This window comes from Halichoerus grypus, chromosome X (genome assembly GCF_964656455.1).
Source record: "Halichoerus grypus chromosome X, mHalGry1.hap1.1, whole genome shotgun sequence".
Classification (NCBI taxonomy): Eukaryota; Metazoa; Chordata; class Mammalia; order Carnivora; family Phocidae; genus Halichoerus; species Halichoerus grypus.
In genome coordinates, this window is record NC_135727.1 from 71,218,606 (window position 1) to 71,241,246 (window position 22,641).

Sequence of the window (22,641 nt, forward strand, 5' to 3'; positions counted from 1 at the left end):
TTCAATTTTACCACTTCAATCGCACACTATAAACATCTGTACTTGATTTAAGGAGATTAAAGTTATGTGGAATCCAAAAGCCTGGGTTTGAACCTTGAGTCCAGCACTTAATATCTAAATATCTTAAGGGAAGTCATTTCATCTCTTTTTAGCCTTAGTTTCTATGCAGAAAAGAGTTAATATAGCCCGAGATTGCTGTTCTTAAAAAAGGGCTGCTTGCAAGATTGGTCCTCGGCTCAGGTGGGTCTTGGTAGGGTTTCCATCATTTTGATAAGAGTGGCTCATTATGCCAAGAAACAGACTCTTAACCAGAGAGAACAAACTGATGGTTACCAGAGGGGAGGTGGGTGGAGGGATAGGTGAAATGGGTTATGGGGATTAAGGAGGGCACTTGTTGTGATGAGCACTGGGTGATGTATGGAATTGTTGAATCACTATATTGTACACCTGAAACTAATATGTATGTTAACTAACTGGAATTAAAACTTAAAAAAAAATCCCTGGACTCCTAGACTCCAGGGAGCTTCCCTGATAGACAACATTTCACACATGTTGTCACAACCCATTGCTAGAGGAATTAAATTCATATTGTGTTACTCCACTGGGAGAAGACTCTTAGAAGCTTGTATCTGGTTTCCTTCAGACTTTGCCGATTCTGTTTTGTATCCTTCCACTGTAATAACTCATAGCTGTGTGACTATATGCTGAGTCCTTTGAGTCATCCTGGCAAATTGTTAAACCTGGGGGTGGTCTTGGGGACCCCTGAGAGTTTCCCTATCTATGTAAACAATTAACAACACCACTTACCTCACAGGGTTGTTGGGAAGATCAAATAAGATAAAAAAGGAATGACATTTTGTAAATAGTAGAGGGCTGCACAAACATCCTTATATTCAGAACTTTCAAACATATATATTCAATACCAAGTGCAGTTCTGCATGCATTTAGGAAATGAATTCCAGAAACTGAATTTTAGTAGTTTCCAAGATTAGAAAAATCCAATAGATTCCTTCCTGTTCTCATAACCAAAAAATTAAAGGAAACTGGCTGAATGAGTGGTTGGTAGCCAAGAAGATTCTGTGCAGGTCTTAGACCAGTATTGAAATGACACAAAGAGTCACGTTAGGTGGGGCTGTATCAGAGAAGCTTTCTAAATAGGCAAGAGCTGTTTTCCACAAAATCTCCTGGCCATGCTAGTACCCAATGAAAATCAATCTCATTGCTTTATAGTTACCCTGCATATTTAAACCAGCAATAATGTGTGTGTGTGTGTGTGTGTGTGTGTGTGTGTGTGTGTGTATACTTAGGGAAGTAACACATGGAAACATTGTGGTAAAAAATAATCCAGATAATATATATAAAGGGCAAGTTCCTCTGCTGCCCTACTCTTCCAAAATTCCAGTCCCCTATCCAGAACTAACCACTGTTATCAGCCTGGTCCAGATCTTCCAGACATTTTTTCTAGACATTTACACATATATGTAAATACCTTAAGATATGTGTAGCTAATAAATACATGAATATATTGTGTCAAATGTCTATAGTATTTATGTAAATAGATACAAAAGTAATATATACATACACACATATACATGTGCATATTTGTGTGTGTGTACCTATTGAAATGTGTTAAAGATAAGTAGAATTACACTATATGTATATATTATTCTATAACTTGCTTTTTTCCAGTCTTAGAGATTTATTTATATCATTGCATATAGATCTAACTCCTGTTTTTGCCATAATGAAATATTCTTGTGCATGTCTTCTGTGCATATGTGCAAGGTTTTTCTAGGGTAAGAACAAGTGGAATTACAGAGTCATGGTGGTACACACTTTTAATCTTAATAGATACTGCTGCTAAATTTTCCTCTAAAGTGGCTATTCCAATTTACACTCCTGCTAGCTAAGTAGAGTACTTGTGTCCCTGCACCCTTACCAACATTTGATATTACTACACTTCAAAATTTTTACCAATCGGATGGGTGAGAAATAGTATCTTTTCATTATATATGCCACATTTAGTCAAAACTGTCTGACTCCACAAAGGGAGTTGAGTCCTGGGTTACTATAACTCATGGCAATCTTCATTAATCAGAACCTATACCTCCTCAAATTTTTCTTTTCTTTTTTTTTTTAAAGATTTTATTTATTTATTTGACAGAGAGAGACACAGCGAGAGAGGGAACACAAGCAGGGGGAGTGGGAGAGGGAGAAGCAGGCCTCCCGCGGAGCAGGGAGCCCAATGCGGGGCTCGATCCCAGGACCCTGGGATCATGACCTGAGCCGAAGGCAGACGCTTAACGGCTGAGCCACCCAGGCGCCCCGTTCCTCAAATTTTTCTACAGCAATTCTTCAGTGATAGAAAAAATACTTAGAACAAGAAACTACCTTTATTTATTAGAAAGAGATAGTGATTTACATGTGATGAAAAGGTACTGTTTACAATAAGAATTTGTTTCCTCCTTTTAAAAAATATTTTATTTATTTACTTGACAGAGAAAGAGAGAGACACTTGACAAGCAGGGGAGCGGCAGGCAGAGGGAAAGGGAGAAGCAGGCTCCCCACTGAGCAGGAAGCCCAACATGGGGTTCGATTCCAGGACCCTGAGACCACGACCTGAGCTGAAACCAAGAGCTGGTCGCTTGCCTGACCATGCCACGCAGGCGACCCTATGGTAATTTTATTTTTAATCTTTTGAGGAATCTTTATACTATTTTTCCCAGTGGTTGTGCCAGTCTGCATTCCCACTAACAGTGCATGAGGTTTCCTTTTTTTCCACATCCTCGCCAACACTTGTTGTTTCTTGTGTTTTTGATTTTAGTCATTCTGACAGGTGTGAGGTTATATCTCATTGCAGTTTTGATTTGTAATAATGTCTAAAATTTTTAAATTAACGTATTATACTACCAAATCTTCTCTACAAAAATAAGGTAAGTGTCAGAAGGAACAGCTTAAAGAATTTGAAGTATAAGCCTAGGCAACAGGGGAGAAGGTAGTAGGGCAGGAATTGCTTTTATTTTACTGTTTGGCTTTTACAAATGATATACATGCATCTGCCATAAAGAAAAATTAAGTGTAAAAAATGTTAAACAAGACTGTAATAAGAAAAAGGAAATAAAACCGCTCTCTGGGTTCAGACCTAGTTCGCAGCGACATGGCTAACTAAATGCACCAAGAAGGTCGGAATCGTGGGTAAATATGGGACCTGTTAGGGTGCCTCCCTCAGGAAAATGGTGAAGAAGATTGAAATAAGCCAGCACGCCAAGTACATTTGTTCCTTCTGTGGGAAAACCAAGATGAAAAGAAGAGCTGTGGGGATCTGGCATTGTGGCTCCTGCATGAAAACCATAGCTGGTGGCGCCTGGACCTACAACACGACTTCTGCCGTCACAGTAAAGTCCATCAGAAGACTGAAGGAGTTGAAAGACCAGTAGAAGCTCCACCATTTGAAACACTGCTAGCCTATGGGGCGCCTGGGTGGCTCAGTCGTTAAGCATCTGCCTTCGGCTCAGGTCATGATCCCAGGGTCCTGGGATCGTCCTGCTCGGCGGGAAGCCTGCTTCTCCCTCTCCCACTCCCCCTGCTTGTGTTCCCTCTCTCGCTGTGTCTCTCTCTGTCAAATAAATAAATAAAATCTTAAAAAAAAATACTGTTAGAAACACTGCTAGCCTATAATAAATGGGTTAATTTATGTAACAAAATTACTTTGGCTTGTTGTTAAATTTATTAATTAGATCTTTCAATTTGTGTTGCGTTAGTTTTGCTTTCTCAAAGGATTTGGAAATTAAAAGTTCTTCTAATTTTTATTGGAAAAAAAAGGAAATAAAACCTCTAATGGCAACTCAGCTATTATTTTGGAATACCCAAGGGGAATTCTCTACCCTAAGGAAAAAAAGCGTTGAAAATTCTTTGGGACAAACACTTTTCTTGTTTTTAGGGGAGCCTGTGGTAGAAATGCATGAATACTATCAGGATTTCTTGATTACCAGCATATAGGACCTGAGGGTGGTAGGATATAGCTAGACGGGGAAACAATCCACCCTTTCCTCTACCAGTACAGCCAACATCATTTTGTGGATGGGAAACACTGAGCTACAATGGAAAATAAGGTCTGAAGCAAGGGTAACTCTGTGGAATAACCTGAAAGCCAAAGACTTGGCTTTCAGTAAAGACCTGATTATTAATTAGCAAGGGCCAGATAGAACTACCACTAGGAAAACCAGTTTAGTCATTTGCCAAGTCAAGTGATACCCATTATAAGTCTCTTCCTAATTCACACTATAACCAAGGCCATCTACTAAGAGATCTATCTTCCTTAGAATGTCAGTACGGTTATTAGAACAAAATTTCTCCACAAGTAGGGATCACATTTATTATTATGTTATCAAACTATTTATTAAATACCTATTGCATAAGGTAAGGTATTAGATTAAATGAAACAGAATTGCAGGTTCCCTATCCTGAATGTATCCTTTTTTGGAAACCAACAATGCAACTCCATGTGTACTAGGCACATTATGTTCTCTCATCATCATCAAGAACAGTGTGCCCATTCTCTTCCCATACAATTAAAGAGAGATGGTAGACATGAACAAATGCTGCTCTTGTAAATATTTTACCTGGTACTGGAAATGAATGGGCTGTAGTTGGCTATCATTCTGAGTCATCTTTCTGGCTAGGGCCTCTTTCAGTGCAAGGGCTTTATTCAACTCAACCAGCTCCTTAGACATCTGAGCTTGACGTAGAGCATGCTGAGTAGTGAAAGCATCAGAAGATCTACTGGTCTCTGGACTGGTTTCCACTTGCTGGAAAAGATCAGGATAATGATTTGTAAGAGAAACAAGCCATTGGAGTTCCTTAGGTCCTGCTTCATCAGGTCTCACAGCCACTTCTCCACTGTTAGTACCTCTGTTCTTTTAAAAATATGGCTTCTCATACATTTGCATTAAACATATAAGATGAATCGAGCCTACCTATTTTCCCGCTCTCACGGCACCTTATTTCTTATATCCTTTAACTGACTCTTCTAGAGTAAACTAAATTTCTTGCTCTTTCCTTTATTGATTGGGCTAACATTTCTTAACTTTGACATCAACCTAAGGGGTCTTTACAGGAGAAAGAGTTCTGGAAGTGGCACTTTAGGAATGGTGGAAATGGAGAAGAGGCTTTGTTTATTCTTACAGAGCTTGCCTCTGGCACCTGATTTATCTCCTATCTTTCTTCTTTCAGAATATAAAAAATACTGATACATGTTTGTTTCAGGGGGAAAAGATGTCTCAAGCAAACCATTGTCTAGCCTTCCATTTTGACTTTACTCTATAACCTTTAGCCAACATCTAATACGTTTTATCTATTCTTGCAACTCAAACACTCCAGATATTCTCCTTGGTTCTTTTAGCTCCTACCCATCCCAACCATAAAAAAAGTATGATGAGAAAAAAATCTCTTCCATGTCTTCTCTGATGCTTTTTTGACTTTGCCAGAATTTCCTGATTTGTTCCTTTCTTCATTCTAACTTGCTAGACAGCTGATGCAGAATACTAACATCTAACAAGGAATCGGTAAGCCAGATTGCAAATAAGGACAATGACATCCCTGAGATGCCCTACCAGTTATACTATTAGACATGGATCCTATCCAATTTAGGGTTTTCCAAAGCTGACATTTACACTCAAGATTTCTGGATTTCCAAGGTATTCTATGGAGGATGGTAACAATTGGGGACACTCATCCTCAGCTGAGTGATAAATTACAGGAAATGGCACAGTTAAAGCTCCCAGTTCTACACAAAGCCAATTACTTACAGCTTCTGGTTCCACTGCAGTATCAATGGCTGCAGCCATGCAAGCAACAGTTTCGTCCTGCAATGACAAATGATGTTTCAGTTTAGGAAAAGACTCTGAAGTGAAGCTTACTAGGGGATTTTATATTGGTTATTCAATTTTTTTCAAGTGTATATAGAGACCGTTTAAGGTGCTGGGCCCATTTTGTGCACACATACACCCAAAACCACAGATTTCCATGTCCCACCTCTTAAGAGTCTATCCTCATTACAAGGTCAATCGTGTAGTCTTTGTAAAAAAAAAAGGGTCATGTGGCAATTGACATATATATTGCACCTCTCCTGCTCCGTCAGAGATCAATGGGCCAGAGTGAAACATTAGCTGTGTTCTCACAGACCAAAGTTCAACCCGTTTTATAGACTCTACTCTTTATGTTTTTACCACTAAGTCTACCTCTATAACGTACAGGTCTAGCCAGTTCTCATGGACATACCACCCTAAAAACAGACATACAAAATAAAGGCAATGCAGTAGAAAAGTGAATAGAATGAAAGGTTATTTGGTATTTTTATTTTACAGTCAGTCAAGGTAGCAAGAGCCTACTCTAGAAGGAAATACATTCCACAGGTCGACACCCCAGAAAGATGTGCTCGTGAAGTCAGACAAATATCCTGCAGCTCCTCTCCCTCATATACAGAAGAACCAAGCAATCATAGGCAGCTATTCCAGGTAGTGGTTACTTGAAGGGAAAGGGTAAGCACGGATTCCCTTCCAGAGAAAGGCTATTCCTCTTCTGGGCTCTGGAACAAAAGCCATCTAAAAGGGAAACCTAAAACCACTTATTGGGACTAATTTGTTTATAGGCTATCATACGAGCAAGCTCTGTTCTCCCCACTGGAATTTAAGCTTTATTTGGCATTGGACCATATGGATTACCACCTCTGTTCAAGTGATTCTGCAAGCCCTGGGAAGAAAGGATTCTTTCCAGGAAGTCACATGATTTTTTTTTTTTTTAAGATTTTATTTATTTATTTGACAGAGACACAGCGAGAGAGAGAATACAAGCAGGGGGAGTGGGAGAGGGAGAAGCAGGCTCCCGGCTGAGCAGGGAGCCAGACGTGGGGTTCGATCCCAGGACCCTGGGATCATGACCTGGGCCAAAGGCAGACGCTAAATGACTGAGCCACCCAGGTGCCCCCAGGAAGTCACATGATTAAAGAGGTCATAGGTCAAAGAGCTATTGGCTCAATAGCAAGGAAAGAATTTAGGGTGAGCACACAGAGTGTCTGCATCGGCCCAGTGAAAGATTACATAGTTGTTGAAACTTGAAGCTCAGTACCTTCAAGGCAAGGAGCAAAGAGGCCTTAGTAAGTGCTATTTGTAAAGCACGTCTCTTGCCCAGAAATTCCCAATCAGTGAGACTCAAAGAAAATTCAGAGGAAGCTCCAGTGTTACCACATGCCTTCTCCTCATGATTTACAATACTGGTGATTCTCCAAGGGCCAGACATGAGATCCTTCTTGAAAAATAGCACTTCGATATACTATACGTTAATGGTTACCCTTTCTTCCCTCCCATATTTTCGGTTTCAGTAAATGGACTACTTACAGACCTATCCTAGATTAGTAAAGCCTGTAACACTGGCTTTTGGAGACTTTTTTCTAGTACCTTCCAGAGGGTCAGGATCAAAGTAGATGGGTTAATCTTTGAAGAAGACATGTTACTGTGGGTTTACCTTTTGGTCTGTGGCCCAATAAAATTTTATAATGCGAAAGTTTAAGCTTTGGTGACATGTTCTACATGAACATGGTAGGATCCTGTCTTCATAATCCTAAATATAAATACGTAACAATAGGATTTATTTCAATCTAACAGTCTCTCTCTCTCTCATTCTAAGGCTGCAACGGAGAACCTCTTGTAAGGTAAAAATACATGATTTGCTGAAGGCGATGGTCAAGGAAACAAAGCTAGGGTACACTGAGCTATATTAACCAGCAATACCTTCCCATATGAATTTCGCACTTGGAGGCTGTAGGCAATACCATTACTGGGCGTGCAAAATGCTTTTTATGGAACTGGTCTTAGAGGAGGGAGTAAAAGCAGCAACAACAAAATTTGATTTTGTGGGAACTGAAAGGACTGCATGAATTTCCTCACAGGTGACTGCAGCAAGGAGGTTTGTTTGAATTGTATTTTAAAGGAAGAAATGGTACAGTTTAGTGCTTAAAGCCCCAGGAGGAAGATTCGGGAACAACGGCTGCCTTCATCACTGAAAAGGGGGTGTTCACCCGTCACTTAAAATAAAAATAGTTTTAATCCAGAACGAAGGGCACAAGCACTTACATTTGAAACATTTTGCTTTCACTGTAGTGAGTCTTAATAAAAGCCACAGGATACATTGTTGTGTATTTCCAAAAAATATATAGCTGGGAGGGTCCCAAGCAATAGACATGGAGAACTCTGATTCAAGAGTTCAGCAGGAGCCCTAGGCCAAGGGGTTTACTCTGCCTAACTGTGACAGTGGAGGGAAGCCAGGGACTTTATCAGCTTGTGGCAATCTTTAGTACCTTTGTGCTTCATGAGCCAAGTGAATGTTAGTGGCAGAATTCAGTGATTCTACAGAGTTCCTCTGAGTCAGCCACCACTAGCAACTTCCTCTAGAGGCACACCAGGCACCAGTCATATCACCAGATCCTCACCGCAGATATGCCTTCTCTTCTGTTAACAACTTGTTTCCATGGGTTTCCTTCATCATTCCCACGTGACTTGAAGCCCCAGAAATGAGGTGGTGGGAAATCCTCTAAGATCGGTGTGGTGGCCATGAACAACAGTGGCCTGGGTCACTCTTCTGTGATCATATAAGCTTTAGCTCCAGTACGGTCCCACAGCCTAGATTATCTTAATTCTGAGGCAGCTCACACAAGGTGTTCATACATCAGATGTTTCAGCTATATTTAAGTGGAATTATCGATGGTGAAATTTCACCTTGTGATAGCCATTCTCTGGCGTACACTCTATAATTTAGCCACAATGAAGTCCTTATTATGTTCTAAACTTTCATCCCTTTTCGCTTTGCCATATACCTTTTTCTTTACATAGATTGTCTTTTTCCCTTTGTGGGACAAACTTCTATTCATTTTTTAGAGCCCAGTTTCTTCTGTACTGACTTCTTCAGTTTTCTAGGCAGTTAATCACCCTTTGCTCATATTGCTAATGTAAGAGGATTAAAACAGAGAGAGAGGGTTCTTAGTTTTCCTTGCCTCCTTTCCCCCTTCTTTGCCACCTCTCCCACTTGTGCACCTTAACCAACGAACAAACTTTAAGGCTTGCAAGAACGACCCTTGAAAATAATTGGACAGTTAGCAGGATGGGGTTGCACCAATGTTCTTAATTTAAGCAAGAGGCATGAAAACTGGAAGAGCCTCCAACCAAAATTTCATAGCAATTAACCAGAACTGCTACCTGAGCCAAACCACAAGGACACACCCCCCTCTCTTCTCACCCTACAAAACTCCAGTCCTGCTTTGACTCAGGGAGTTACCTGGAGTTCAGGAGCTCCCCAAGTGCCTTGGCTGAATAATGCCTTCAGCCTCTTTTGGAGCCACTTAAACTATTTTCTTTTGATAGTAATACAGTACTTAGCAAGGTCACACAGCTAGTGAGTGGCAGAACTGGCTTCCAACCTGGGTCTGTCTGGCTCTGGAGCCCAGGTTCTCAACTGCTGTGGTCTGGGTGTTGGACAAATGAGCTGTCATCTCGGACTGCTCTGAACAGTTTTGTACAGTATTACTTGTTCTAAAACACTGCTTTCTAGTCTTTTGGGGAGTTTACTCATTTAATTTATTGGCACTCATCCTAACCCTTCCTCCCACAAGACTGCATGGTATTTTTTTAATTTACTCTTTCAGAGTAAAATGCAGGTGTAGATGATTCTGTGATACCGTTTTGACAAGTCTAGGAAACACTGGGCAAGCCCTGAGATGAAGAATCACTGTTCTGGTAAAGTTAAAGCCTCTCCCCAAGAGCTAGAAATTACCACCAGTCATTTACGAACATGTCACGGGTTCAGAATGATAAACAAGAGGGTATAGATGGAACAAAATCAACCATAACCCCTTAACCAACCATCGTCCCTTAACATAACATGATTTCAACTTCAAAAAAAAAAAGTATATATGCCTAAGGGCTAAAATAGAGAAGGAACACCAACAATAAAAGGTGGTTAGGGTGGTAGGATTCTAAGAACTTTTCTTCTGGGAAAAACAAGAAATACCCGCCGCCCAATCCCCTCCCCCACACACTACTACTATTGTAGTTCTAAAAATAAATAAAAATGGGAACTTCTAGAATGATCATTCAAACTAATTTATTACTGGTTAGAAAGGAGAGCTATGGTATTCCCTGGTTGCTCTAAGTTATCTGTCAGAAGAACCCAGTGTGTTTAAAATTGAGGTATGGCACAAAGCCTCTTGTTAAGCTAGCCTACACTGAAGGGACAGCAAGTCAATGACCACCGCCCGGGCTACCAGGCAATTTGCAACTGCTCTGTTGCTGTGTCCAGCATTTGATTCAAGCACTGAAATACGAATGTGCCATTGCATATGTAACCTGTGAGTGTCTTGATTTAACGAATTCAGTATTCAGATCATATCCAATGATCCAAGATCTCCGTCCTCCAACAGCTCACAATCTAGTTGTTTCGGCAAAAGGCAGAGTTAGATATGTTTATATGCAGCAAGAGAAAAAACAAAAGCAGTAAGTCTATTTACACTGCCTCCCCCCGCCCCCCCCCCCCCCCCCCCCGCCCACCTTGGCTTACCGATAGCTGGGTAATCACTTGCTGCAGGTTACGAATTATCTCTACGTTTTCTTTTAATTCCTGGTCTTCCAAAGTTTCCACTAACTTTTGAAGATCCACTTTGAGGCTGAAAATTCAAACAAAGGCACCCAAAGGTTAATCATACTGCAAAGACCAGAGGATCGATGATTATATACTAAGGTCACTAACAGACATTTGGTATGAAACTTACGCTGCATGCTGCCTGAGTTCCTCTAGCTTGGCGTTCATCTTTTCATTCGCTTGTTCTGTCTGCAACAGAGACCCAGGAGATCATCAGTGATGATGCCTGACAGCTTCACTTAATTATGTCCTCTCTCCTACCCCTAATGCATTAAAACCTAGGTAGAGGTTGCCGCCTTTGCTGTAATCGAGGATTTAGTGGGCTTTGGTGATTTAGTGAGAAATGGTATTTTTTTTTCTTAACAGAGTCATGGAAATTAGCCCTTCAGTCAACATGAACTACTAAAAATAGCATCCAAGCAGCTGGGTCTTATGCTTGCCATGAAGCTCAGACTATGGTGTGGAGTGTGAAGCCTTAATTCCATATAGAACTTTGCAACTGGGGGAAAAAGCAATACTTCCTGGCATGCTACTCACCGCTGTTTGCAAAAAACCCACTTACTTTAAACTGCCTCCTACACTATACAGTTCCCTAGCCCCAGCATAAGGGCATTGAAAATGTAAAAGGGCCTCACACTGAATTATGAGCTGAGCTTTTTTTTCAAGTTACACTATCTGATATGGTAGGCTGGTTTTAGTAAGAGAAAGCAAGAAAAAGGGTGAGGCACAAGAATATGGCCGAGAAGAAATGGCAGAGGGAGACACATTTTGGGAAGGGTGATTGATATTTTCCATTTTATCTCACTCACAGGATCTGTAACATGCGAGACGCTGTAACAGATTTGGGAAGGACAGCTTACAGAGGACAAAAATGTTGTTCTTGTTATGACATTTTAACGGGACATCAAGCAATAAGCCTTCCCGTAGCCATTATAGCAACCTTATAAAGTTCAGATGGGTATGTGGCTAGAGTAACAGGTTCCGTCTGTTACGTCAGCCACACTCGCATATGTGTGAAACACAGCTTCTAGAGTTACTTCAAAGGTACAGAATGCAGCACTGGAGACAGAAAACTGTATATAAAAATCCTCCAGTTCCCATTTTCACCCTTTCAGTAGCAATGGACAATGGATATAGAATTTGGCCCCCTTTAAAGAATCTTGAAGCAGCATACGCCTCCTTGACTAGAGAGTGCACGGATGCATGAAGGCGTGTAAATTACAGATGTTCAATTACATTTTGGTGGAAACTCATTTTCGCTTTTGGCAATAGTTGCGCAATTAAAAACTGAGTTGTATTTAGACTAGTAGAAAAATGTTAGTGGCAGAGCCAGCACACACTGATCCGGGTTACTTTCAGACAGGTAGTAGGATACAGAACTGGAGTAATCAGTTGAGTAGTGACCCACTATTTGGAAATTAACCATATGTGAAAGGAATTAACATGAATTTCCTAGCTGTTCTATCTCACCATGGCAGCTGTTAGGACAGAATACGAAATATGACAACATTAGGGGAAAGGAGGTACAGAAGACCTAAAGTCTTACCGAGGGGATAGTTACTTGATATTACGGATAAAGATTAGGCAGGACTTTAGGTGACAGAAGGACCTGGTTCTTTCCTCTCTGGTATTTTAGAACAAATCTACTTTAAAATGAGATCCATGTGGATTCTCTGTGGTGGATTTATACGATTCTTTTAACTTTTCTGTATGTTTGATTATAAGCCCATGTGTTTACCCTGGAGGGGCTCCATGGCGGATATGGTGATATTAATCCATTCCTTTCCACATAACTTGTCTCTCATAATGAGAAGCATGTTAAATATTTCAGAAACCAAAGCTAGTAAACGTCCAGATTGCTAGTGGCTCAGTCGTGGGGTCCTCACCAAAATGATCCTCTCCAACATCTGGGCTGTCTGACCAGCTGCCTCGCTCAGACCACGACTTAATTTTTCATTCTCTTCTACCAGGGACTGATTCTTCTCCATCAGGGACTGTAGACTTTCTGATGGTTCCACACTAAAACAAAGAAAGTAACATAAGAAACAGACCTGTTAATAACACCGATATCAAAGGTGGATAAAAATATATCCCATAGACCTTTTAGGTGTGTGTGTGGGGTTTGGTTTAAAATTAACCCCCAGGGGCGCCTGGGTGGCTCAGTCGTTAAGCGTCTGCCTTCGGCTCAGGTCATGATCCCAGGGCCCTGGGATCGAGCCCCGCATCGGGCTCCCTACTCAGCGGGAAGCCTGCTTCTCCCTCTCCCACTCCCCCTGCTTGTGTTCCCTCTCTTGCTGTGTCTCTCTCTGTCAAATAAATAAATAAAATCTTTAAAAAATAATAAAATAAAATAAAATTAACCCCCCAAAGCCTGGAAAAAAGTGTGTCCATTAGAATTCCAGTCAGGTCGTATACTGAATGAATAAGAAACATATGCCTGAAATACTTTGAATTAATGGTTTGCAGGAAGGTAATAATTCAGAGCCAGCCATGGTGCAACAGAAATGACTAACCTCTACCCTTAGCTCTTAGTTTAAGATCTTTCTATTTGTACCATGTAGCTAAGAAGTGAAGGCTAAGCAAAATAAGTCAATCAGAGAAAGGCAATTATCATATGATCTCATTCATATGTGGAATTTAAGAAACAAAACAGATGAACATAGGGGAGGGGAGAGAAAAATAAAGCAAGATGAAATCAGAGAGGGAGACAAACCATAAGAGACTCTTAACTCTAGGAAACTGAGGGTTGCTGGAGGGGAGGGGGTGGGGGGATGGAGTAACTGGGTGATACACTCTATGTTAATTGAATTTAAATAAAAAACAAACAAACAAAAGAAGTGAAGGCTAACTGTAGCTAAGATACACGTGTCTCCCTCCTCTTCCCACTCTCAATCCCTCATTAACGATTTAGGGCAGCAAGGAAGGAAGAGGTACGGAGGAGGCAGAAGTGACTCCGCTCAGGGCTGAAATTTAACCTCATCAATATAAGTCAACTACCTATTTACCGAAGTTTAGGGAAACAGCAATTAAGAAGTCAGAGAGTTGATATAATGACCAGTGGCCACTGACAGCACATTTCACAATTCTCCATAAATGTTCCCTTCTAAATGCCTGCCTTGCTTGAAACCTCTTGTTCATTTGTCTATCAATTTTAAATTGCTTAGAGTGGGTGGTGGCAACAATGGTGTCCATATCAAGTAGGAGCGGAAGGGAGGAACAGAAATAGCTTGAAGGAATACATATAGATAAGAACCTTTGGAACTTATGCAGATTACTTGGTATCAGTTCCAGGCTAATGGAAAAGACCAACAAGATGGACAGTTTTGGTTTGTTTTTTTTTTTGGAATCCACTGGGATTCCTTGTTCAAAAGACTGGAAAATAGGACTGGTGAAAAAAGATCAGAAGAAATATGAAGATTTGGATCTGAAGGAGACTGAAGGGAAAAATGAATAGTTGTCAAGGCTATAATAAAGAGAAAAAGAAGGACAGGGAACAGCTGTTCTCAATCTCAATAAAGAACTGAAAAGGATTTCAGGAATAGATGCCCTCTCACCCAGCTTAAGACCTCCAGGAATTCTTAACAGAAAATCTTAGCATGCTCTTTATCACGAAGTTAATAGCAAGGCCACAGTATAAGGTCTAAGGTTATACTACTGAGAATTTACTAAGACTCTTTTTAAAAATTATTTTTAATTAAAATTTTTTTTCTTAAAGATTTTTATTTGTTTATGTGAGAGAGAGCGCGCGCAAGTGCACAAGCAGGGGGCTGAGTGCAGAGCCTACACGGGGCCCGGTCTCACCACCCCAAGATCATGACCTGAGCCGAAATCAAGAGTGGAACACTCACTGACTGAACCACCCAGGCGTCCCGAGAATTTAAGACTCTTATGAAAGAATGTTCAGTTAAAATGTGGATTATAAAGATAAACTATTGGCAAATTTAGTGTTCTTTTAGATTGCTCTGATATTTTCTTATTGTTATTAAGCTGAAAACTTCCATGCATCATTTATGTAAGTTGACAAGCTCCAAAGTAATGATACTTTTAACTCAATAGTTTTTTCTCCTAAAAATTTCCAAGGTTTCTCTAAATGGGGGGAAATACAATGGAAAACCAGTGTTTCCTCTTTTGCAGGCTATTTAATTGTCAATGTTTGGAATTCAAGTTAGCTGAGCATGTGCAAATTGATAAATGCTCACAGAAAATCAATGCAAAATCTTCCATGACACACATTCAAAAAGAAAAGAATATAATCGTAGGACAAAAAGCAAAAAAAAAAAAAAAAAAAAATCCATTCGTATGGACCGTACATTTTGTAAAAAGCCTTTATGAGATGTCTCTTTTTTTATTTGAGAGAGAGAGCGAGTGAGAGAGCACGAGCAGGGGGAGGGGCAGAGGGAGAGGGAGAAGCAGACTCCCCGCTGAGCAGGGAGCCCGATGTGGGACTCGATCCCAGGACCCTGGGATCATGACCTGAGCAGGTCATGCAGGTCAAGCAGGCAGATGCTTAACTGACTGAGCCACCCAGGCACCCTGAAATGTCTCTTAAAATATACATTTTTGAGAAAAGAAGTAGCATCTTTATTTCTCTGTAAAATGTTGAACAGCTGAGTTCACTGTTTGATTCATCAACTGTTTCTTAGAATCTATCTTTGTGTAGCTGAAACTATATCCTGTAGTATATTCTTGGTGGTTGGAAGTCTGGAATAGTTTTCATTAGTCTTGTGTTCATTAGTCTTGTCTTACATAAAACAGGTCTGTGCTAAACTGAAAGGAAAGGAAGATGGGTCAGTTGCTTCTAAACTGGTTAAACTAGGGGCACCTGGGTGACTCAGTTAAGTGTCCGACTCTTGATTTCAGCTCAGGTCATGATCTCAGGGTTGTGAAATTGAGCCCCGCATTGGGCTCTGCACTCAGCGGGGAGTCTGCTGGAGATTCTCTCTTTCCCTCTCCCTTTGCCCCTCCCCCTGCTTGTGCTCTCTCTCTCAATAAATAAAGTCTTAAAAAAATAAAGTGGTTAAACTAAATTAGGTCTTTAAGAGATCCTTTAAGAGATCCCAGCTTTCCTCAGTTTCTTTATCCAACATTCTTAAATTATTATCAGGAAACCAAGATTAAATTACCCAAAGAAGGAAAATTACAAAGAGAAGGGTGGTCATCTTTGGGTGATAAAATTATGGCAATTTTAAGATTTATTCTTTATACTTTTCTAAATGTTCTACAAGAAGCAATGTACCCCTTTAAAATGAGAAAAAATGATTAAGAGTTATTGAAAATAAGGATATCAAAAGAAAATAAGCTCACACATACATAAGAATAAACTCCAAATGAAAACATGAAATGTAAAAAATAAAACCAACATAAGTTCTAGAAGGAAACATGGGCAAATGCCTCTTTAACCTTGGTGTAGGGAAAGGCATTCTAATTATGAATCAAAATCCAGAAGCATGAGGAGGATGTAAACACCAGAGCCACTCTGGAAAACAGTTTGGCAGTTTCTTGAGAAGTTAAACATGCAACCCAGCAATTCTACTTTTAGATATCTGCCCAATATAAAAGATATGTACATACAAAAACTTGCAAGTAAATGTTCATAACAGCAAAATTCATAATAGCTGAAAAGTTGAAACAACTCAAAAGTCCATCAACAGGTCAATGGATAGACAAAATGTGGGTTATCCAGACAGTGGAATACTACTGAGGAATAAAAAAGACATGAAGTAATTATACATGCTATAACATGGATGAATCTGAAAAATGTTATAGGTGAGAGGTGAGCATAGCATAATGTTTAGAGAAGTTGAATCACTATGTTGTACATCTAAAACTAATGTAATATTGTGTGTCGTCTATCCTCAAAAAAATAAGAGATGTAGTCTATATATACAATGGAATATTACTCAGCCATAAAAAAGAATGAAATCTTGCCATTTGCAATGACATGGATGAAGCCAGAGGGCATAATGTTAAGTGAAATAAGTCAGACAAAGACAAATACCACTGCTTTCACTTATATGTGGAATCTAAAAAACAAAACAAAACAAACAAACAGAAAGCAGAAACAGACCCACAAATACAGAGAACAAACTGTGGTTGCCAGAGTGGGGGGGGGGCGAGAGGATGAGTGAAATAGGTGAAGGGAATTAAGGGCACAAACTATTCCACCTCTGGGTCTATACCCAAAAGAATTGAAAGCAGGGTCTTAAAGCATTCATGGCAGCATTATTCTCTATAGCCAAAGGGTGGAAGCAACCTGTGTCTCCCGACAGATGAATGGATACACAACATGTGGTATACATGTACAATGGGATATTATTCAGCCTTTAAAAGAAAGGGATGTATGGTGATTAACATAACATAATAATAAAAAAAATTAAAAAAAAAATAAAAGAAAGGGAATTCTTTTTTTTTTTAAAGATTTTATTTATTTATTTGACAGAGAGAGCAAGACAGGGAACACAAGCAGGGGGAGTGGGAGAGGGAGAAGCAGGCTTCCCGCTGAGCAGGGAGCCCGATGCGGGACTCGATCCCAGGACCCTGGGATCATGACCTGAGCCGAAGGCAGACGCTTAATGACTGAGCCACCCAGGCACCCCAAAAGAAAGGGAATTCTGACACATGCTACAACATGGATGAAACTTGAGGATATTATACTAAGTGAAACAAGACAGTCACGAAAGGACAAATACTGTATGATTTCATTCATATGAAGTGCTTAAAATAACTAAATGAAAGTAGAACGGTGATTGCCAAGACTGAGGGGAGAGGGGGAATTGGGGTGTTATTGTTTAACAGGTACAGACTTCCAGTTTTGCAAGATGAAAAAAGTTTTAGATGATAGATAGATGGTGGCAGTAGCTGTACAGTATTGTGAATGTACTTAACGCCACTGAACTGTATACTTGAAAATGGTTAAAATGGTGAATTTTATTTTATGTATATTTTACCACATTTTTTTCAAAAGGTCCAAAGGATCAAAAAACCTGAAAGAAAAATGGGACATATGAACAGATAATTCATCAGAAAGAGATAAAAGTGGCCCTGAAACATATGAAAAAAAAATGCTCAGATCTGCTCATAATTAAAGAAATGAAAATTAAAACAAGATACTGAGATAGCATGTTTCACCTATCAGACTGGCAAAAAACTGAAGAAGTATGACAACACATTCCATTGATGAGGCTCCGGGGAAACAAGTGCTCTCATACATTGCTGTTGGGAATGCAAATTGGTATACCCCATATTCTGGAGGGGAATATGGCAATATGGCAATATCCAACAAAATCACACATGCACTTACCTTTTGCCTCAGCAATCCCATTTCTAGAAACCTACCCTGAAGATAAATCACTAATAATATGAAAACTGAATAACAAGGGTTATTCATTGCAATGTGTTTGTAATTACAAAATACTGGAAACATATCTACGTCCATACCACCCTGAACATGCCCTATCTCGTCAAAATACTGGAAACAACCTAAACGCCCCTACATAGGAAAGCTGTTGAATTAATATGTTTGGCACATGTACACTAACAAGAGTACCATGCAGCTGTAAAAAAGAATGAGGAAGACATCTAAGAACTGGTAAGAAATGATTTCCAGGAAATGCTGAGAAGAGGAAAGCCACAAAGACTATCTGTAGTATACCACCATTCATATAAGAAGAGGACATGAAAAAATATAGAAGTATATGCTCATTTGTACAGGAGAAATACAGGAAGGCTACGCCAGAAACTAAAGAGAATGGTTAAATACGGAGGAGGGAGAAAAGTGGTAGAAATAAGGGTGTGATGGGGATAGGGTGGCAGGGATGAAGAGGGAATGACATTTCATCGAATATTTTTTTTTAAAGATTTTATTTATTTGACAGAGAGAGACACAGTGAGAGAGGGAACACAAGCAGGGGGAGTGGGAGAGGGAGAAGCAGGCTTCCCGCCGAGCAGGGAGCCCGATACGGGGCTCGATCCCAGGACCGACCTGAGACGAAGGCAGATGCTTAATGACTGAGCCACCCAGGCTCCCCTGAATATTTTTTTTTTAAATATTGTGGTAAAAAACATGTAACAAAATTTACCATCCTCACCATTTTTTAAGTGTATATACAGTTCAGTAGACTTAAGTATATTCACATTATTGTGCACTGGATCTCCAGAACTTTTTCATCTTGCAAATCTGAAACTTCGTACCCATTCAACAATTCCTTCCCTGTTCCCACCCCCACCCCAGTCTATTCTTTCACAGTTTTCTGCCATTGCTTTTATTTCTACACTGTTCTTTATGTTCCCCTATATGGACATAGACCTTTGCCTATGTTTTCCTCTAGTTCTTTTGTGGGTTTTTCTGTTTTTAAAAAAATGTGTAAAAACATGTAAAACTGGGGCGCCTGGGTGGTTCAAACTGTTAAGCGTCTGACTTTTGGTTTCAGCTCTGGTCATGATTTCAGGGTCGTGAGATGGAGCCCTGATTCAGGCTCTGTGCTCAGTGGGGAGTCTGCTTGAGATTCCTTCCTTCTCTCTCTGTGCCCCCCACTCACGCATGCTTTCTCTCTCTCTAAAATAAACAAATGAATCTTTAAAAACAACATATAAAACTGTCTTAACCACTGTTAAGTGTACAGTTGAGTAGTGTTAAGTATATTTACATTGTTGTAAAACAGATCTCTAGAACCTTTATCTGGTAAAACTGGAACCCTATACCCATTAAACAACAACTCCCTTTTTGCCCCTCCCCCCCCCAGCCCTGGTACACCACCATTCTACTTTCTGTTTCTATATCTCATATAGGTGGAATCATACAGTATTTTTTTGTGACTGGCTTATTTCACTTAGCATAATGTCTTCAAGTTTCATTCATACTGTAACATGTAATAGGATTTCCTTCCTTTTTAAGGCTGAATAATATTCTACTACACACACACACACACACACACACACACACACACACACCCCATATTTGCTTTATCCATTCATCCAATGATGGACATTTGTGTTCTTCTACTTCCTGGCTATTGAGAATAGTTCTGCTATGAACATGGGTGTGCATATATTTCTTTAAGACCCTGCTTTCAATTCTTTTGGCTATATACCCACAAGTGGGATTGCTGGATCATGTGGTAGTTCTATTTTTAACTTTCTGAGGAACCTCCATACTGTTTTCCATAGCAGTTATACTATTTTACAACCCTTCCAGCAGTGTACAAAGCTTCTAATTTTTCCACATCCTTGCCAACATTTGTTATTCAGTTTTTTTAAAGGTTTTCTTTTATTTGAGAGAGAAAGAGCGCATGAGCAGGGGGAGGAGCAGAGGGAGAAGCAGACTCCCTGCTGAGTAGGGAGCCAGACGTGGGGCTCAATCCCAGGACCCTGAGCCAAAGGCAGACGCTTAACCAACTGAGCCACCCAGGCGCCCCTCAGTCTTTTTTATATTAGCCATCCTAATGGGTGTATGGTGATATTTCATTGTGTTTTTTTTTTTGTTTTTTTTTGTTTTTTTTTTTAAAGATTTTATTTATTTATTTGAGAGAGAGAATGAGATACAGAGAGCATGAGAGGGAGGAGGGTCAGAGGGAGAAGCAGACTCCCTGCTGAGCAGGGAGCCTGATGTGGGACTTGATCCCAGGACTCCAGGATCATGACCTGAGCCGAAGGCAGTCGCTTAACCAACTGAGCCACCCAGGCGCCCCTCATTGTGGTTTTGATTTGCATTTCACTGCTATTTCTTTTTGTAGAACTCTGACTCTTAGAGCATCATAATATTTCATATACCCTTCACATACCCGAAACAGAAACAATTAAAACCAACCAAGTCATTGGGGGAACCCTAAATTGGAATACAAATAGTAACTGTGGGAACCAGTATCTTGCCTGGATACTCTAAGCCTAAAGACAAAAAGAACTGTACATAAATGCTGTAATCTAGTTCATAAAAGTGTTTCTCACAGGGGTATGGGCTAGCAATTCTGAAACTACTTTATGTGTATACTGGAACTGAACAAGTCAATAGATTGCAGATAATGAGAGCTGGTTTCTCACTGTTGGAAAAAGGAGTTATAAATAAGGGGAGGAGGAAGGCTAAAATGAACTCTGTAGTGTTGGACTGGAATCAGAGGTATCAGTATAAAATCATGGTCTTTAATATATATACAGATGGATATGAAAATATACATATGAGTGTATGTGTGCATTACTAGACATACAGATATTTCCTAGCTCTACCCACTGAGAGGGCCTCAGTGACACCCTAGTAACAGTGAGCACACCTAGCACCCAGATTGCGTTTCTAAACACTATTTTCCAATAAAAAAAAATCAGGGCTCTTTGGAGATATGGTTGATTCTAGAACTGGGGCAAGGAAAATATAAGATCGGTGTGGAACATCTCCTGAAAATGCTTAAAAACTAGAGGGTGGGGGAGCCTGGGTAGCTCAACTGGTTGAGTAGCAGACTCTGGATTTCGGTTTGGGTCATGATCTCGGGGTCCTGGGATTGAGCCCCACGTAGGGGCTCCACACTTGGCAGGGAGTCTGCTTGAGGATTCCCTCTCCGTCTACCCCTGACCCTCCCCCACTCATGCTCTCTCTCTCTCTCTTTCTCTCTAGAATGGATGAACAAATCTTAAAAACAAAAAACAAACAAAACTAGAGGGTGTATTAAAGAACATAAGAACCACCCTGAGAGAGCTCCTACTGGACAAAGCAGGAACACTTTGAGCAATAAAACAAATATTGATAGTATTGGATGTTAACCCATAGAATAAAATAAATACCCATGTGTCTATATGGATATAAATAAATAATCAAATAAATGGGGGAGAAGAAGCAGCTCTTCCTCACAGTAGAATTCCAATGAATGAATTTCTGAAGCCAGAACCCATGTTTGTTCTATCACATCAGGCTGCCTCAAAGCTAACTAGCAAGTTTGACAAGATCCTTACCTTGATACCAAGCGCTACCAGAAACTTGAGTATATCAGGGGAAAACAACCATCAGGAGAAATGGCCTCTGCTAGAATATACATTTAAAATTAATCTATGACTCTTACGTTATAGATCCAGGCAGGGTACCTCCATGGGCTTGTAGCAACAAGACCTGTAGCTGTTGTACCTGGGAAAAGCAAAGAAAAATAGTCAGCTAATCACCAATCAAAAGCTACTTATCCCTTATCAGCTAAATTACTACAATTAGCCATACAGCAATTTTACTTGATACCTATGAAATTGAAAGCATATCTTAGGCATTACAGAAAGCATCAGGGTTGATGATTCAATGACAAAAGTCCAAACAGCATTATATGAATGACTAGTACTTAGAAGATGAGTTGTCCCTTTTACCCAAGCATCTTAATGACTTTTTATTGAGCATCTATTTTTTTAAAAACCAAACTCAGCACGGGGCTAGGTAATGTGTGGGGGGGATACGAGAATAAACTCTCATGTTTTATTCTCAAGTTTACAATCTAGTTGACAAAGACAAGCCTAAGGCTTGAAATGGTAAGAAACAATACAGGAGAGAAGATGCTAATTCATAAAGTACAGTTAAGTACTCTAGGGTTCTGAGAAGAAGCAAAGTAATGAAAATTCCAAAACAGTCAAAAGGAGGCTTCCTGTGGCTGGATGTTAAACTGGAGTGCACGCACGATGATCCTCTCCCATTCCCTCCTATGGCAAAGGAGGAACTGTTCTGCCTCCTATGACCAGTCTCGCTGCTTACACTTTGGATCCCAACTCTTCTTGCCTCCTCTTGAATCATACTTTGTTATCCCTTCTCTCTTCTGTATCTTCAACTTCTCCCTTTCTACAGGATCCTTTCTATTAAGATTAAAACATGTTCGGGGTGCCTGGGTGGCTCAGTCGGTTAAGCATCTGCCTTCGGCTCAGGTCATGATCTCAGGGCCCTGGGATCGAGTCCCTTGTCAGGTTCCCTGCTCAGTGGGGGAGTCTGCTTCTCCCTCTCTC

General features: G+C 40.2%; 1 protein-coding gene and 1 pseudogene across 2 annotated transcripts in view; one reads left to right on the forward strand and one right to left on the reverse strand.

Moving 5' to 3' along the window:
- The window catches only part of KIF4A (kinesin family member 4A), a 114,917-nt gene that overhangs the window by 43,125 nt on the left and 49,151 nt on the right, over positions 1-22,641 (reverse strand). For both annotated transcript variants that reach the window (XM_078064664.1, XM_078064665.1), the window contains exons 10-15: positions 21,729-21,790; positions 12,573-12,705; positions 10,817-10,875; positions 10,606-10,711; positions 5,808-5,864; positions 4,623-4,808 (exon numbers count right to left, since the gene is read on the reverse strand). In XM_078064664.1, coding sequence (XP_077920790.1) covers positions 4,623-4,808; positions 5,808-5,864; positions 10,606-10,711; positions 10,817-10,875; positions 12,573-12,705; positions 21,729-21,790 — 603 coding nt within the window. The remainder of the gene's footprint in view (positions 1-4,622; positions 4,809-5,807; positions 5,865-10,605; positions 10,712-10,816; positions 10,876-12,572; positions 12,706-21,728; positions 21,791-22,641) is intronic.
- Positions 1,823-3,437, forward strand: LOC118543655 (large ribosomal subunit protein eL43 pseudogene; annotated as a pseudogene).